We start from the raw sequence: 18,599 nt of genomic DNA on the forward strand, positions 1-18,599 counted from the left end.
TTTTTTTTTTCATCTTTCTTTTGGTGAATGTCTTTAGCTAAATGTAGCCAGCTACAAGGTTGAAATGTTTTCTTAATTTGTATTAATGAGGATGTTTCCAGTATTCATCCTAATGCAGGATCCAGCAGATACTAGTAGCTGCAGACCAGGCTTTCCCTGTCAATAGCAACCTACTTGTGAAGACCTCATCCATATTCAAAATTTAAAGTACCTTATCTGTATTTTTACACAGTTTTTAATATCTCTTAAGACCAGGGCTCACAACATCTTCCTTCAGTTTTCTGAACTTCTGCATCCCCTGCAGTTATCTAGCAATTTGATTTTAATATTCGTTCCATAAGAAGTGACACTAATTCTCTCATTAATCTTCTCTTCTCTTTCAGCAGCCAAGATCTAGGAAAGTCACTTCCCATTGATCAGTAGCTTTTAATATAAAAATACAGGTTAGGCTGTATGGATGTCACACTGTAGGCATAAGTGTTAATTGCATTTTAAGATGATGATCTTTCTCAGCAAATTGGATCAGTGATGTGCCAGCAAGGACCTGAGCAATCACTCTCAGAAGAATACGGATCCAAACCCTAATGCATTTCATAATATATTATGTAGCAAATATAAGGTCTGTTAAAACACATTATTAAAGTCACTGAGGCTGCTAATTTCAGGGCACTTAAATGCAGTCACAGCTACCAGGAATGGTTGCACATAAAAGCTGACAGAATTTTGGAATCAAGGCTTTAAAAAAAAGCCCAGCCTTAAAAGGAGTAAATAAGTTATTGCATAGATCTTTCATCCTCCAAATTAAAAACACAAGAGAAAATGAATGTTGTAGAAATATATGCCATCACTTACCATATCATGGTCTGAAACAGGCCCAAAACTGGTGACGAAGATGTCAGTCTTCACTTCAGTTACACGCTCTGATGAAGCAGGAAATTAGGACAGTGAGTGTCTATCAACAGTCTTCATTAGATCTAAGCACAACCAATTCTCACAATAAATAGAAATATTATTGGTTTTGATTAGCCATTCTAAAATTGGTCTACAATACCGTCCCGATAATTTATTGCTTCTAGATGTAATTTCACAGTCAATATTGTCAGCAACAATTTTTTTATTACAGTGTTTCCACAGAACTTTTTGAGACACGGCTCCTGACGCCACAGTACAGCAGCTGTAGTTCCACTGTTGTGTAAATCTTTTCACTCTTTGACAAATAAATCTTCTTGTCTGACAATAGAAACAGTGCTGAATATTTTACACGGTACTCAAAAGTCTCATTGGGTACTCAGTGTTTCTGGGCAAGCTGAATGAAGGTCTCTAATAATTAACCCTGGGCTTATGAATTATGTATTACTATATTCAGACACAGGAACAGAGAAGAAAGAGAGAGAGTGAATACATTATGGTGTATAAAAACATAAAGATATTTTATTGGCATGAGTTATAAACGGCTGCATTACCCTTAACTGCATTAAATAAAAAGGAGTTAAAACTTTTCCAAATAAGTATCGGCTAAACTTCTCCACTACAATTTTTGACTTAGGTATAAGTGTTATAGTTTGTAAACGTTTTGGATTTCTTTTTAAATTCATACGGGCACTAACATTAGATTTCCCTTAAATCACCAAATTTGTTTTATAGGCCTCAATGACAGATTAGTATAAATAATAAGCACTGGAACAGGTTGCCCAGAGAAATCGTGGATGCCCCATCCCTGGAAGGGGTCCCATCCCTGGTTTAAGGCCGGGCTGGATGGGGCTTTGAGCAACCTGCTCTAGTGGGAGGTGTCCCTGCCCATGGCAGGGGGGTTGGAACTTGATAATTCATAGATTCATAGATTGGTCCAGGCCGGAAGGGACCTCCAAAGGTCATCTAGTCCGACCTCCCCACAGTCAGCAGGGACACCCCCAACTAGACGAGGTTGCCCAGGGCCTCGTCGAGCTTCACCTTGAATATCTCAAGGGAAGGGGCCTCAACCACCTCCCTGGGCAACCTGTTCCAGTGTTCCACCACCCTCATGGTAAAGAACTTTTTCCTAATATCCAATCTAAATCTCCCCTTCTCCAACTCAGAACCATTGCCCCTCGTCCTGTCACTGCAGGCCTTTGTAAACAGACCCTCACCAGCCTTCCTGTAGGCCCCCCTCAGGTACTGGAAGGCCGCTATGAGGTCTCCCCGGAGCCTCCTTTTCTCCAAGCTGAACAACCCCAGCTCCCTCAGTCTGTCCTCATAGGAGAGGTTATCTTTAATCTTTAATAGGAGAGGTTATCTATAATCTTTAAAGTCCCTTTCAACTCTAACCATTCCATGATTCTATGACTCTATGTACATAACATAGATTACATGTATATGCTATACCATAAAGCTAGACTTCTCTGTGATTTCAAGGATGTACGTTTGCTCCGTGGCAAATGCCCTTGGCCACTTCAGAAGAATCTAATGATTTTAGTGGTCACAGTTGCTGAGTCTGGGACACCTAAAATGGTGCTGATCTCCAGAAAGAGCCAAACATCTGGCTTCTGCAGATCTACTGTTAAAAGTCACTTTGAGAAGTGCACAAGCTTAACCTCCTCCCTTCCTCTCCTCCCTCTCTACACACACTCACACAGTATCAGTCACTTCTGAACATATTGGTATTTTCTAGGCCACACATCACAAAATATTCACCCAGGATGGCATATATCAAAATAACTCTGTTGATTTAAATATGGCTGCAGGGAGTAACACCACCTGGAGGCATAAATGCAAACAGTGTTGAGTGGAGTTAACCCCATCAGCTTTCAGAATTTACAGTGATGTAAGTCTGAATACATTTACTATAGTGCCATACAAGCCAGCGTGGGGTTCTTGGTAGAAATTTCAAATATGGAAGGGTGATACATTTCTCAAATAATTATTATTTAAATAATGTAGAATAATTAAATTTAAAAAATAATTTAATACGACCCTGACTTCAAAAGACTTTGGACAATTTAAATATGATTTGTTCTATCTGACAAGAAAATTCTGACAGAAGAGAAGTGAAATAAGGAATCAAGGTTAAGCAGTCAGAAACAATATGCATTTCTGTATCCAATGCAAAAGTTCTAATGAGAATCAGTGTTCTACCATGCACATACAGGTTTTTTCACTTTCACTCAAAAAAGTCTACAATTTGTAAATATATGTAAACGTAAGCAGTTTAATATAAATGTTTAATATATATACAATAAAATATCTCATTTTGTGAGACAGCAATAATCAAGATGTAATATTAGATCTGATTCTACTGTCATTCTAGTAATTCACTGAATGACACTTGTATTCTGTTAGCAAGTTAATGCAAAAATTAGGTGGTAGCAAAAGTAATCTCCAGGACTCATTAAAAAAGTTAAAGCATGAAATTTCCAATGTATTATTCATAATCATATAAAGTAAAATACTATGATGTGGCTGAATGCCTAATACTACTCTTTTTGTTCTTTATATCTGTGTCTGAGATGTGTACAAACTACAGTGACTGTTGACAAAAGCATTGGATAGGTGAAGTTTCCTCCTTGGCTGTCCAGTGAAATTAAAGTGTGACCTTATAATTGTTTACAATCTTTTCTACTGACTTGAAGAAATTTAAGTGTTCTCTTGGCATCTAATTGGCTCTGGAGTTAAAGAGTTCACAGTGAGAGTTTAACCTTCTATTACTGGAAGAAGAATATGGTTGTCCAGAAATTACTTGGATTGGAAGAAAAAAGTATTCTCTCCTTCAGCCCATCATTTTCACAAAATTTCAAGAGGCTGTGGTCTTGTATAAAACAGCTGGCAGAAAAAGAAGATGGAGATTTCACAAGGTCCAGTAAAACGTTGCTGAATAGATTAAGTTCCAGCTACTGAATCACCTTTTCTTAAGATTGAGAAACTAATACCATGATGAAACTTATTAGCCTTTTACATATTGAAAAGTAAAGCTCAAATGACACTCTTAAAGATCTTTTATCCTCACTCTCCATCTCTCCTTGTCCTTTCCATTGAGGTACTTCCACTGGTATCATTAAAAGATAGAAGATGCTAGAAGCTCTTCAGGCACAATGCATTCATCCCTTAATGGTGTAAACTCAGAGTCCCAGCTCTGAGTGAGCCTCTATTTAATACAATATAGCTAACTCATTTACCTTGCAGAAACACAGAATATGCTCTTTGAACCAGCAGTATATCATGTAGTGGTATGCTGAATTCTAGTCAGAGGAGACATATGGTCATAGTAGAGAGGCTGAGGCTTAAGGAAATCGCTTAGAGGACACAAAATGGAAACTAAGGGCTTTGGCAGTAAGATGAAAGATTTCCAAGGGAGCAGAAAAATGAATGATGCCTTTCATTTCTATATAAGGTTGAAAATAATTTAAGTGGCATGTAAGTCATAAGTTATAATAGAAAATTCAGGTTGTGAACTCGCAAGAGATTGTGTTATCTTCGTACTGATTACACTTTTGCAGAGCATCTAATCCTAGGCCTCTTCAAATCCAGATAAAACCACTAACCACAGCACCGAATGATTTTCTTTGATATGTATCTTATTTTCACGAGCAATGAAAAAGTGTGTATGAACACACAGAAAAAGATTAGCCCCTCCAAAGCCATATGGAAGTTTTGAAATTTTTGTTTACTGTTTTACTAATTAGATGATTCAACTGTGCTTTGTTAAGAGCTTCAGAAGTTGTGAGTCACTCCTGCACAGGACATGTGTTTACTCATGCAGTTGGGATATATATTTAGAATCAAGGTTAACCATGTTCAGTTTGCAGCTTGATTGCCATGGCAAGGCTTAAACAGCACTTCAAATGCTCAGAATGCATTTTTCAGGATCCTTAAATCCTGAGCTATATTCAAAACCTTCACAATATCCCTAAGAACTAGAGAAAATTTTAAGTCATTGAAGAAAACAAGCTCAGGTCAGGAGCTGATCGAACTGCTGAGGATAAATCCATCATTTGTAAAGCCATGTTAAGCATGTCTTTTGACTATAACATCTATCTCATGAACTGGGGCTAAGTAATATAGGGATATCTGTAGAATATGTAACAATTCCAGTAAAAAACCCCAAGAAAATTATTAATGATTTACTAGTTTTACTGTAAGGCAACCAGAGGGTCTAAGTAGTTACTGATCAGCAAAATAGCAAGTGAGTACCACACCTGGACCCTCTGGAACACAGCCTCAGGCAACTGATCCACATGCAGCTATGAAACCACCAGTCAGTGTGAACTACTGTAATTTTACTGTTTACAACTACTGTGTTTTGCTAATGATGCTATACCAAGGTAAAGTCTCAAAATTAATAACAATAAATATTTTGATTTAAACTCCCAGGGAGCTCATTATTGCTAGAATTGTGATTGGATTACAAATTGAGAACAAAATAAGAAATACAGTTTATTTAAACAGCAGGAAATAAGCCTATTTATCATAGGAAACTATACATTAATTATTTCCCTTTCTGACCTATTGGAGCACAAGGCTTATTTGAATTGCATATTTTTGTGGTTTAAATTAATTCCATCTTTTTTTGTAATACACTTTTTCCTCCTGCGTGTCTTGAGTAAGAGTGTGCTATAATTATTAAAATAGAGATGACTTTTCCTGTGGTTTTGAATGAAAGGAATTTAGATGCATATATAGCATACACTATTGTTACTAAAAAAAGGCATGTAGACTAATCACCCTGGCTGCATCCTGTGAAATATTTTGATTGAAGAACCATAACAAATACATTCATAAGAAATTTGTGCTGCTGCTTTTGTGAAAGTAGAGACCAAAAGGGAGAACAGCGAGCTGTCCTGTGATACCCAGCTGTAGTCTGTGCTGCTGGGAAGGGTTTACTGAGAGCTGCGCAGTGTCATGGCAGCTCTCCCCATGCCAATTAACAGCTCAAAGCTGCTCATATCCTCCCTACCTCCATACTGTTTTATTAAATGAATTTTCCTAGGGTCTTCTGTGGCTTTTTACAGTTGTCTTTATATCAATGTGATGCCTGCAGAGTGGAAAAAAAAGACCAAAATCAGCCCTTTCAGTTTTTACATAGTTTCTAGTCCTTCTTCAGTTACAGAATTATGTGTAGGGGTCCAGTATAGCACTGTCTTTTCATTTAGTGTAGAAACATTTAGGTTTAACTAAATTTTTATTACGCATACAGACCAAACCCATATTTTCCCTAAACTTTAAGTTAGCTCAGATATGAGTTCAAATCCAACAATTTCCATTGGGACCTCAATCACCAAGAGGTAAGTTTATCATATATTTATAGATAATGTTCTCATAAAACTGAATTTTAAAACCTAATTAACATAATACTGTCAGGTTTGTTTTCCATCACTTTAAATATAAGCACTCTCTGGAAGTAATGAATTGCCTGAGATGGACCGACGTTCCACTTAAGGACAGTCACACTCAATTTTGATAAACGTCACACAGGAGAGATCAACAAATAGCTTTCACTGATAGCATAAAACAAGTATAATTCTGTTTAATACTGCAGTAATGTTGATAATCTACTTGGGATGATCTAATGGGCATTTGACCCAACTATAAAGGCAAACTTCATTTAGGAAGATTCTGGTCTGCCTAATCAAACTCACTCTTGTTCTTCTTAGTTCTGTATTAAAACAACCTTTCTACTACAAAATCCCTCTCAAAAGGATATACCACATTTAAAATTATTCTAAGTTAAAAGGTCACAGACCACATGGTATCCTACAGTTTTAGAGAGGGGATGTGTGTACTGCAAAGGTGATAGTCTTAAAAAATCTGTAGCTGCACCTGATTTCATTTTAATGAATCTCAGCACCAGGTACAACCAACCTGCCCTTTGCAAGCCTGCCCTCTCTCCACTGTGGCACTCCATTATCTGCCATGGTGGCATCTTATGGCTCATTTCTATTCCCCACGTGAAGACAACCCAGAACAAAAGGCAATGTCTTATCTGTTTATCTGAGGAGCTTATTTTTTCCATCATTTTTTGATGCTTTTCAATTCTTTTAAAATCCCACTGTAGATATAGTGGTTTACTATGAGAGGTCACCAAACACTGAGGTGAATTTTCCTCCTTATTTGACTCCTTCCCACCAATATCTGATCCCTTGTTTTGTTCAGGACTGTATTTCAGAACAGAACAGCATCTTTATTGTTTAGCCTATTTTTGATCACCTGTAGTTATAGGATCCAGGTAGTTCCCACAGAAAATTATGCTATTACCTAAATGACTTCTCTGTTTATTTTTTCCCTTAATGTCTAACATCATTTCCTCTTTTTCAGCTTCAATATGTTACTCTGCAATTCTTCCTCCTTGCGTTTTGTAAATTATTATCCTCTCATAGAGTTAATAGGTGTCCTCTAGTGTGATTCAGAACGTTTTTACATTCATTTTGAAGGTTCTATTTTCCAGGCATAAATAACTGTAAATGTAGTTATTTGTCCATGTTTATGGATGGGTACAACAGATGCTATTTCCTAGCAATATCTGACTAAGTGACTGTGCCCACATATGAAGGAGGCAAACATCTAAATAGCATAATTTATATCAATAATTATTGATAAGAGGTGCAAATGTGCCAATGCATAATGTAGTGCTGCATGTTTCTTTTAAAGAAAAGTCAGATTAATTTTAGCCATGATGCCATTTTTTAAATACTGAGCATATTCAGTCACTGTAATTTTTCCCTGTGGGACACATATTCTGTTTTTTTTTAATATTTTTGCTTATGAGAAATAATTCCTTTAACGGCAAAATGCTCAGAGCTGCTCACTTAATTTCAGATACGGTCTTATTAGGTTATCTGATGAATAATAATTTTCATTCCCATACTCTTTATGGAGCGTATGTGTTTTTTAATTTTCCTTTTGAAGTGATGCCTCAAAAGAAGATCTGAAAAAATGAAAGGGAGGACTTAATATTAATATAGCACTGATTCCATGCATGCTGAAAGAGTGATTCAAAATTCAGCATCTCTAAATTTTTCACTATCTTAATGCTCCACCTTTTAACCTGGCTTTCCAATTAATACATAGTATAGCTCCAACAGTGTATCTTTGTAATGAGATCTCTTCAGGAGCATGTTCCTGGCTTCATGGTGCCTCATCTGCCTCACCAGGATATTTCTACCAAACAATGAAACTGTTCATCACACACTAATGGGAATTTTGCAAACCTGGGATAGAGAAATCATGGCGTTTATTTCAAAAAGAAAGACATTCCTCCTCTAAGTGAGCAGAGCAAGATCAAGAGCAAACCTCTTTCACATTTCATTAGAATTTTTCAGTAAACATACCTTTTTGTCACTGAATTCTCAATGCATATACATAAATGCAAGGAAGGAGAAACCAATAAACTGATGGAAGAAAGTCTATCATCTACCTTTTCTTCCATGGATGAGAAAGAGAGAAATGGGTTCTCTTTTCTGCTTGTGTTCATGCCCAGAGTTCTCTTTTCTGTAGGTGTATGTATTTGAAAAACTGCACTACAGAAGGAGAGGTCTTACAGGGATAAGCAGAGAGTTTTCTGCAATATGCCCCTTTCTGTAGAAGAAACGGTACCACGCAATGTTTTACTTCATCTACTGTTTCTCAGAAGACATAGAAGAGAACAGACAATTTTGGATAATTGGAAGAGTGCTATAGTGTAATTAGTGGTACAGATTTACATTGTGCATAGCAGCGTAAAATTTATCAGTATAACATACATGTATGAGGGTCTCTGGTCTCCTAAATTCTCAGCTAATACACGAGTGACTTCTAGATCTAATTATATATATATATGTAAATGCTGTTATATTGGTAGGTTTCTTACCTTTCTCTTTAGATAAAAATTGTGTTCTGTATGAAATATCTAATAAGAAGGCATCACTGATGTTGGGAAGAAAAATGAAACCACTGCTCTTCCAATTACATTTGAAAATTTCCAGCAATAGATCATGCTATAATGGAAGGCTATTGAACTTCCAATTCCCAAACCTGGGCTGTAGTTGATATATTGATTTAGATTTCTCATTGGATATTTTTACATATGTAACATTTTGGAATACATTTCCCCATTATACAAAGTGTGAAAATTGAGTCATCTTGAGGTTCTTAGCTCATATTCAGATGCATCAGCAAGAAGCTTTTGCAGAGGTAAATTTCAGAATTCCTGAGCAAACCCTTTATTATAAATTGGTACCAGAATTTAAAACATTGGTCTAGAAGTTTGTCACTAGATTTTGAAATCTATAGCTTATGTCTTTTGAAGAAAGCATTATTCAAGAGTCAAGAGTGAAGCTACTTCTTACTACATTTGATTTTAAACATTACTTTACTGCGCACAATTTCATTAGTTGTGGGATTTTTAAATGTCCTGGTACTCTTAGTTCTAGTATTCAGAGCTCACAAATATAACAGATAAATTAAATTTACTCTACTGAACTGACACCATGAAACTATAGTGTACTGAGCAGCCGGGAAGTTGTGATATTCAAGGTTCTTGGCTATAGGCAGGAACATACAAAACAATTCAAACAAGGAGGCATGCAAAGGTTATTTAAACTTCTCTAATCCTTGGTTAGAGAAAGTATTCCAATCCTGCCTTCCCTCCGCCCCATGTTTCCCATGCTCTGCACATTTTTGCATTTAATTAATCATGAGGCAAATAGCTATTAAAGTTTATGAAGACACTCGTTTCCTCCTATAGAAGCAGTTACACTAGAAGATCTTTCCATCAGGAGTAAATTTTAATTGGACTGGATGATCCTTTCATAAGGTACGCGGACCTCTTCTCCCAGTACACCCTTGAAATCTGGCTTCAGAAACATATATATAAACACATATACATAAGACACTATACTGATGTGCTTAGTTCTCTAAAGTGCAATGCAGAGAATGAGAGAAAATCCTTTCCCTCGTTTCCTTTTGTTTCCTCTTCTAGTAACTGTTAAACAAATCATAATAGCTACAAAACTCATGTAAGAAATCATCATGTGCTCACATTTTTCTTGTAGGCATGTACCAGACTCTACACAGTTTACAGAGTTTCATTTATTTATTGCCTTCTCTGCTATATGTATGTATGTACTGTGATATAGTAGCTGACTGAATTGTACGGTTGCATTAATGAAAGATTAGGGAGCATTTGTTTCTACACTAGTCCAAGGGAGTACAAATAAGCAGGCAAAACTACTGGTAGATAAAAGTAAAAAGTGATTCTTGCTTTGTTGTGTATTATCTGAAATTGCACACAAGAATTTATAGACCAACCCATTTTGAAATGTGTTAATTAGTACTTTATAATACAGAATTTTATCTTTAGCCATTCCTTGAAGTCAGTGAAGTCAAACCATTGAAGAAGTTGGCTCACAATTCAAGAACTGTTGCAAGATGGTAGCCTCAAACCACAGAATAAGCTTACTCTTGATTACCTTCCATTTCATCCACAGGAAATGGTATAAGAATTCTTAATGTAATACCTTGTTCTTCTTATAATGCAGTTCCTCTGGGAGCTATTATATGAAAACAGGTTGAACTATACTTTGTGGGATGGGTTGCTTTGGTTTTTTTTACCTGAAGAGCCCAAAAGAAAAAAAAAAAGATATCTGACAGAAGTAAAACCAACCTTTTCATGCACTGGAAAGAACGGATTTGTGCTTGTATGTTTAGAAATTTTATGTTTGTGAACAATGAGCTTTTAAGACCCAATTTTGGGATCATGTCGTAGTGGAACAAATCAAAGAGTGAACATAGGGATGCTGGTAAAGACTTTGTAGGCTTTGTAACAACATTTCTATAAAGATGTAATTGCTGTGTGTTTTTATTCCTTTTTATGGATTCAGCACCGAGAGCAGAAGAAGAAAGACATTTTAGCAAGCTGTGAAGGCAAAATGTTACAGAAATGAATTGTGACATACCTAAGTAGAAAAAAAAAATCTTACAAACTTCTGTGAGACTTTCATGACTAAGGTTGATTGATGCTTTCACTTTTAAAACCAAATCCTCTTATGAAGCTTATTTAGGCCCGATTTATAAACTTGTCATTTTTCAGGTCACAGGTCATATTTTATCATCCTTTTTTCTTCATACATTTCAAGTTTTAATACGTATTCAGAGGTCTTCTTGAATTGTGAACCATTTCCTTCTTCTTTTGGGTATAAGTGTGAGAAAACCCAAGTATGTGAAAGACAGTGAAGACATGGGATTTTTGAAAAAATGGACGTTACATACTAGCATTATTTTATATGTATATAGAAACAGAATTAAAATAAGTGTAAGATGGAAAATTAACATTGCTTTAACTGATTTCTATCTAACATGTGACCTTGAAAATTATAATGCAACACACCTCCCAGTCCTGGTCTCAAGCGGTTATCATAACCATCCAGCAGACGGTCCAATATTCTGGTAAATACTGTGGTGTTGTCTTTAAGTTCATCTTGTGATGAGGTTTGTCCATAGCTGAAATACAGAACAGTTAACACTGAAAAACTGTGATGCACCAATAACCTTACAAAACAGTAATTCCAAAATCTGTATAATTTTCCTTATACTAGTTTATGGTCACAAAATCTCCTCCATAGAGCAAGATTGTAGTGCTTTATAGAGTTCTTTTACTTAAGCATTTTGTTCTTAAATTGTACATTTTTTGTAAAATTGTAGAAAACCAGTGCCTCTCTAAATACGGTGAGCAAATAGAATGTCAGTTCCTTAATGTTTATCTCACTATTAATTAATAGTTATAATATTCTAATATGTGTTCCTCAGTAAAAGGTTCATTTGTCAGCAAAAGATAATGTGTTTAATTCATAATAGTTATAAAGGGTTTGCATACAAAGAAAGATACAATAATTTAGAACACTGACACTTGAGTACTGAAATTAAATGCTAAAACAAAGACTAAAAAAATACAGAGATGTCTTTATGAATACAGAAGTAAATCAAGTGAGTGGGCATTTTCATAGGTCAACATATAATTTTGCTTTATTTCCCATTTTCCTTTAGCAATTAGATTTCAAGGAATACCTCGAAATTTTCCTTACAAATGTGTAATGAAACCATCTGTTGATATGGAAATCCCTCATGTCTATAAAGCTTTGCTTACAGATCCCTAACATATATCTCTAACTCAGCCAAAGGTCCTGAAATTTTGCTTAAACAAGGGTAAAATTGAACTCTTTGAACTCTTGACAAGATCTTACTTCCATCAACACAAATCAGAATGAAATATTTGGGCTTAGTGGTTTCTGTCTGCTGTAAATGACATCAGAATCGGCCTTTTTCTTAACTCTGAAACCTTTACCAAATACTCATGGATGATTCCCTTAATCATAGATTACAGTTGTCTTAAAGCCAAACCCAGTATCCTTTTTTCATTCATTGCTGGGAAGACTTCCATTATAAACATGTGTAGTCATCATGACTAAAAGCAAAAACACAGCTTTCCAAAACATCATTTTGTCGCACACATTGCTCCTGAACTGGATAAACAGTGCAGTGCCAAAACCTTTTGTTAGGATCAGGTCTGGTCACAAAAGTGATTCGTCCATTGGGCAGCTTGTTATCCATACGGCTGCGGCGATATGCGGGTCTCGGTGCTCTGCCACTTGTTCCTGCTCTAACCAGCAAAGACCGTCTTTGTGAGGAATATTCTGTTACATGAAATGATCTGGTTCTATTAAAATGCCTGTGAAGTTATTTTCTGTAAGCTATCCTCTGAGTATCCCACACGTGTATTCCACTTGTATCAAATACAGAGAGAAGGAGGAGAGAGACCCTGAATATTGGTACTGAATATAGAAAATGCTTCCAAACTATTTTGCAGTACGGGTTTGAATAAGTAACACTACAAATTGAAATTACTACAAATCTAAAACTGACACTCATAGAAGTTTTACTAACTTTTTTTTTAATTTCAATAGGATGTGATTTTGTAGGGAACCATTTTCAGGGTTTTTTAATGCATCTAAATCACCCTTTCTAATGAAAAAGACAAAATCTCTAACAGTTTTTAAAAATATTAAGAATTTCCTCTAGCTAAATTATTTAACTTCACTTAATAAAAAAAAGGTTGCTTTATATTTATTTTTCATACCTACAGATGCATTTTAAGTCACAGGGGCGTTAATATTTTTCTTTTATGTTTCCTATATTTTACCAAGTAACAAGTTCTTTTGCTGTCTCCAGTGAGCATTTCTTTCAAAGGATCATTCTTCCTAGGCTTTATGTAGAACTGCAACACAGGACTTTTCACTGGATTAAATTTTATATTAACACTCGTTGTCAATAAACAAGCTACTGTACATACGTATCTCAAGGATAGCAGAAGGTCATCAGGATTAAGGTAGCAGAAGGATATAAAAACACTTCAGAAATTTTAGTGGTAAATAAATGAGTATGTTTGCAGAAGAGGCATCAGAAAGATGGACTAGTGGCAGCGCGGTCGAAAAGGTTGCAGTACAATACACCGCTTCCATTCTGGGTGTTGCATTTGTCACTACCCTTACCTGTTCTTCCCACCATTTTATCAGAGGTAAAAAGCACCGTTAGGGCTGTTTCAAATTGACATGTGGTCACAGCAGGAGGAATGTGAACATTTGTGTACGTATAAAGTATACTGTAACTCCAGAGGGACTGTGATTTTTCATTCAAAACACATATTAAAATAGTCTTAATGCTGGCTTTTTATGACAAGAAGAATGATGTGGAAAGACTGTGTCTCTCTGTGTCACAGACACTTTATCTGATTCATCAATTGTATTTTATCATAAAGGAATAACAACACTCCCAAAGAAAAGGTGAAGGAAGTTACTATGAAAAAATAGGTTTAGAAACAGATGCATTTCATGTAAGGTGTGTACGTTTTGAGGAAGAAGTGACTGTATGAGCTTGTGTTTTCATATTAAACCACAGTATAATAAAAAACTGTGCACTAACTCCATCTACAGGTCATTATAATAGTGACACACCATATAATTTTTAAACACTAGTCCAATGCATTTTAATTCTCATTTTAAGAATGCACATGCATACATTATAGATGTAATAAATATATGCACACATATCTATGTAATAAACATGTTTTCACAAAATTCTCTAGCTAGGCCAGATGAAGCAATTAATGAATACTTCAAATCTCCCCTTTCTTAATATATTATCAAAATAAAGGTATTCCTTCTAAAATACCGTGTTTATTCAATACAGCAATTGTAACGTGAATCACCCGCTTTTATTATTTTTTTTTTTGAGAGAGAGAGAGGGGAAGCACTTGTGCAGATGAACCTTAGCCCCTTTGCCCACACCACTCTTTAAAATCTTCCAGGTAGCCAGAAGACAAGTTTATCTAGAGCTGCGAATGCATAAGGCACAAATACATCTTTTAGGGATCACTGCTGACAATACAAAATTTCTACTGCTTTTTGGTCTTTAGGTAGCATTATTGACAGGACATTAATATTTTTAAAATACAGAAATATATCTGTGAGTCTTCTTAAACACCTTTACTGACTTTAGAATTGCAGACAGTATTTAAGTATACTCCAAACTGCTTTACAGTCTTTAGTTAACATACTAGTTGGTAGGTGAGGTGTTTTATGATTACAAATTGTTCATAATACTAATGCTATTTTTAGATTTGAATATATATTCTGTAAACATTAAGTGCAGCATGGTCTTTCAAACATAAACTCTTAGAGGGTTTGAGCCTACAAATTCTCCTTCATCCAAGCGGTCTCCCGTCACCAAGAAGGCCCACTTCAGATTTGTGAAAACAGCTACTAAGTTAGGACACAATCCTGACCAACCAAGAAGTAAAAGTTTTGCCTCTGCTTGCAGGGACAATAAAGTTACTAAAAAGCACTTAAATGAGATTTAAAAAAAACTTAATTACACTTTTTTTCCCCTCTAAAGTAACTTGTATTTCTGAGCAGTCATTATATAAGAGTAGTAAAGATTGCACAGGTGTTTAAGAGGTAGTTTTGTTTCAATTCGTTTCAGAAAGCTCTTGCTTCTTCAAAATATTGAAAAAAAGATGTTATGCAAACCAATTGTGGTTTTCTTTCAGTCTTTCCTTAGTTAGATTTAGCTGGGATTTGAGCAGGGATTAACTTCCCCCAATACACTTAGTAGTAGTGCAGTCCATACAGTATTTCTCTTATGTTGCTATAATAAATTAGAAATTCCTGAAATATGTTGGTGCATTAAAAAGTATCTCCCCACCTTCTTTCAGTCAGTGCGTTCAGAAGGAGGCTCCAGGCCCAGAGGCAGTCACAAAGCACCAGGAATCTCTTCATGGTGGGCTCTGAAACTAGAAGGAAAATAATCATCAACGTTCGCTACATCAAAACAGGTACTGTGGACAAAAATGTCCTCACAATACTATGGCTCATGTCATTCAGAATAAGGGAGCATGGCCTTGGCTGTTCTCCTGTTTACCTTCTGCTTGTAGACACAGAGACTTAGGGTGGGATTTATTTTAGGGTAAGGGTGTATTCTTGTTTGTGTGAGTTAAAGCTGCTGTCCTCAAACTTGGTGGCAATTCTTACTCAGTTTCTTCCCATGTTGAAAATGTGACAGGGCGCCTCGGTAACATTTCCAGGTAACAAAGTGTGGTTGTTTTTTATTTGACCTGAACCAGCCTGAGTCCTTCCAAACCTCTTGGAAAGTGTCAGTGTGTGGTAGTGTGACTGAGGAGAGCGGTGCTTCCCTCACAGCCACTGCTTTGCTTTGATGTGATGGAAGCAACTTTCTTCTACAGATACTACTATTCTCCTCTTCCCTGAAATACTAGCATGAGAGAAGGAGTAAAACGATCAGATTCTGACTCTGTGATCTGCTACTATATATGCACACTAATATTTTTGTTGGGCTAAAGGGCACAATTTATAATCAAACCACGTGCTGACAACCTACACACCATCTCCTGAATCTCTACCAGTCTCTGCTACTAGGAAATCTTTTTGCATTAGGAGCCTTCTCCTCCTCTCCAAATGTCTCCTGCTCTCTCTCCAGACTTCACTGAGTTACTGTCAGTTTACCTTTGAGTAAAAAGTAACACAACTCAGAAGGTTTCTTTCGCTTTCTAATAAGCCATAAAATACAAAGTTAGCCGATATTTGTGGAATCAGTGTTCCAGATTCAACTGATTGCTCAGGAGATGCTGCAGGTCCCTTTACATATATATATATATATGCTGTGTGCTGGAATCCAGTCGATTTTAGTATTCATTACATCAAATAAGAGAAACAAAATATGAAGCCTGTATTTTCCCCCAGTAGTGAATTGGAGTTTTTTTTAATGCCTAAGAAAACGAAACGCTGTCCATGGCAATTTTGTACCTTTAAATAAAGCTACCCCAATTCACTGCACACTCTCAGGGACAATTTAACTCAATGAAATATCATTACAAAGCGGCATGTAAGCAATGAGATATAATTAATGTGTTTATAGGCAAATGATCGGCAGATAAGATTGAGTGGGGCTGAGCTAATCTAACTGGATAGGAAAGAGCTGGATGTGGCAGGAAAGCGTGGATAAAGATCTTCAGGGACGAGACTGCATCTTAAGTTGCCCTGTGATCAGCCCCCTTACAAAGGGAAAGGCAACATCTGTGGCTTCAAAAATCCCCTTTTCCCAGTCCTGCCAGCTTCTGCCTTTGCAAAAGGCTCCTCGGGATAAAGAAGGGAAAGTGAATTATTCTGAACTATCTTGATCTGTTGAGTTCCACGCCTGTTCCCCCTCCCAACACCACCCCCCCCTGCTTCAATAAACCCATACAGGCACTATAAATCCTGAAGAAAGAAAGTTTCCTGCAGCTGGAAAAAGCAAATGTTAACAAGGACTTTCAAGGAGCATTAAACACCAGCAGCCCCCCAGCCCCTGGCCTCCCCCAGCCCGCACCGCCTGTGAAACCAGCTCTGGTTCTCCCATTCAAAATGGGAGAATGAGCCACGCTTCTGGGAGAATTTCAGCAGCTCCCATTGGGAAAAAAAAAAAAAAAAAAAAAAAAAAAAAAAAAAAAAAAAAAGGGAAAAAAGGGGGAAGGGGCGAATGGGGGATTTTGATGCATTTTTGACCCCCGGCGAGAGATTTGCCCATCTCTGAGGCGCGTATCGAGACTTGTTTTCCTCCCGGCATTTCAACTTTGTATTTCCCCCTCACCCCGAGACAGCCACCCCTCCCACCGCCTCCCTCGGAGAGAAGAAAAAAAAAAAAAAAAGAAGCAAGCGCCCCAAAATCAGAAAACGTTTTCCGAGCGACCGGTGGAAACCAGTCCAGGCTGAAAAATAAATAATAAGATAAATTAAAATGCCCATCGATCGCTGCGGATTTTCAAGCTGAAGGGATAGGAAAAAAATCACCCCGACCCGGCGGTACCTGCGGAGAGAGGGGAGAGGAGCCGCCTGCGCGCTTGGACGCGGTGCCCGCAGCCGGGAGCGCCCGGAGGGGTGCGGGTGCGTGTCCGTGTGTGCGTGTCCGTGCGTGTGTGTGTGTGTGTGTGCGCGGGGGAGCGAACGGCCGCCCTTACCGGGAGCCCCTCGGGCGCGGGTCCGCGGCGGCGCTGACCGACTCTGCCGGGGATGCCCTCCCGCCCGCGCGGCGCGGAGGCTGCGCGGCTCCGGCTCCGCCGCTCACTCCGCCTCGGCCATCGCCGGCGCCGCCGCTGCTCCGCTCCTCCGGGCTTGGCACCCAAATTTCTCTTCCCAATATTCCGACCGCCGCTATACAACAAAAGCTTTCTCTTTACCAAGACAGTAGTAATACGTCCCAGGGTAAACCGGATGTGAAATAGGCTGTGACTTCATGCCAGAGAGATTTTATTTTAGAAAGGAAGGTGGTACCAAGCTCTCATCTAGAGACCAATCCGCCCATTTTTTATATGCAGCACAATTTAACTTCCAGTGCTCTCGCCCTAATCCCTTTCTCTCTGGCTGCAGACTCAAATCCTTCTACAATCTGCAGCATTATTATTATTTGGGGGGGAGGCTGCACGGCTGGGGGGAGGCTGCACTGGGAATCTTTAGACACTTGTAGTTTACAAAACAGTCTATTTTAAGGGTCGTGCATTAAAAATACAACCGTTCTGCGTTAACATTCAACCTTTGATCAAATATTTAATCGCAGCATAAATATGAATGAAGCCTCGCTAGAAATGTAGAGGATGCAGCACTACGTGTGTGTGCCTATAGACTGTATATACCTATAGAGACCAGGCGGTAGCCTACGGATGTAGCCAGTCGGGGACAGAGATGCTGTGCAACCCTAATTAAACCCAGGTAACATGCATTTTGGGCGAGACCCGTGGGAAATCAGCTCCGGGACCTGGTGGCTCTTCCACACTTTCACATGCCTTTTATTGGCAGGTGCCACGTTTGCCCGGAGCGGCCCCAGGGCTCCACCGAGGGCTGTGCTCGGGGGCTGCCAGCCCCCCTGCACCACCCTTCCACGGGGCCGCGGGGACCTGGCGGCAGCACAGCCCCCCTGGCCCCCCCAGTGCCCGGTCGGAGACTAAAGTCCAGGCAGCCCCCACGCCCCGCTGGAGCCCGCGGCGGGAGGGGCGCTCCCGGCTGCCCCCCTGGGACATGCCTGGTGGCCCGGCTCTGGCCCACCTGTGGTCA

The 18,599-nt window shown here is 38.2% G+C and overlaps 1 protein-coding gene across 1 annotated transcript in view; it reads right to left on the bottom strand.

Annotated features, from left to right (window-relative positions):
- Window positions 1-17,786, bottom strand: part of GABRA1 (gamma-aminobutyric acid type A receptor subunit alpha1) — a 40,752-nt gene extending 22,966 nt beyond the window's left edge. The window contains exons 1-4 of the mRNA XM_074155741.1: window positions 17,729-17,786; window positions 15,202-15,289; window positions 11,333-11,445; window positions 853-920 (exon numbers count right to left, since the gene is read on the bottom strand). Of these exons, the coding sequence (XP_074011842.1) occupies window positions 853-920; window positions 11,333-11,445; window positions 15,202-15,289; window positions 17,729-17,786 (327 nt within the window). The remainder of the gene's footprint in view (window positions 1-852; window positions 921-11,332; window positions 11,446-15,201; window positions 15,290-17,728) is intronic.
- Window positions 17,787-18,599: the final 813 nt, after the last annotated feature.

This window comes from Numenius arquata, chromosome 11, assembly GCF_964106895.1.
Source record: "Numenius arquata chromosome 11, bNumArq3.hap1.1, whole genome shotgun sequence".
NCBI classification, from domain to species: domain Eukaryota; kingdom Metazoa; phylum Chordata; class Aves; order Charadriiformes; family Scolopacidae; genus Numenius; species Numenius arquata.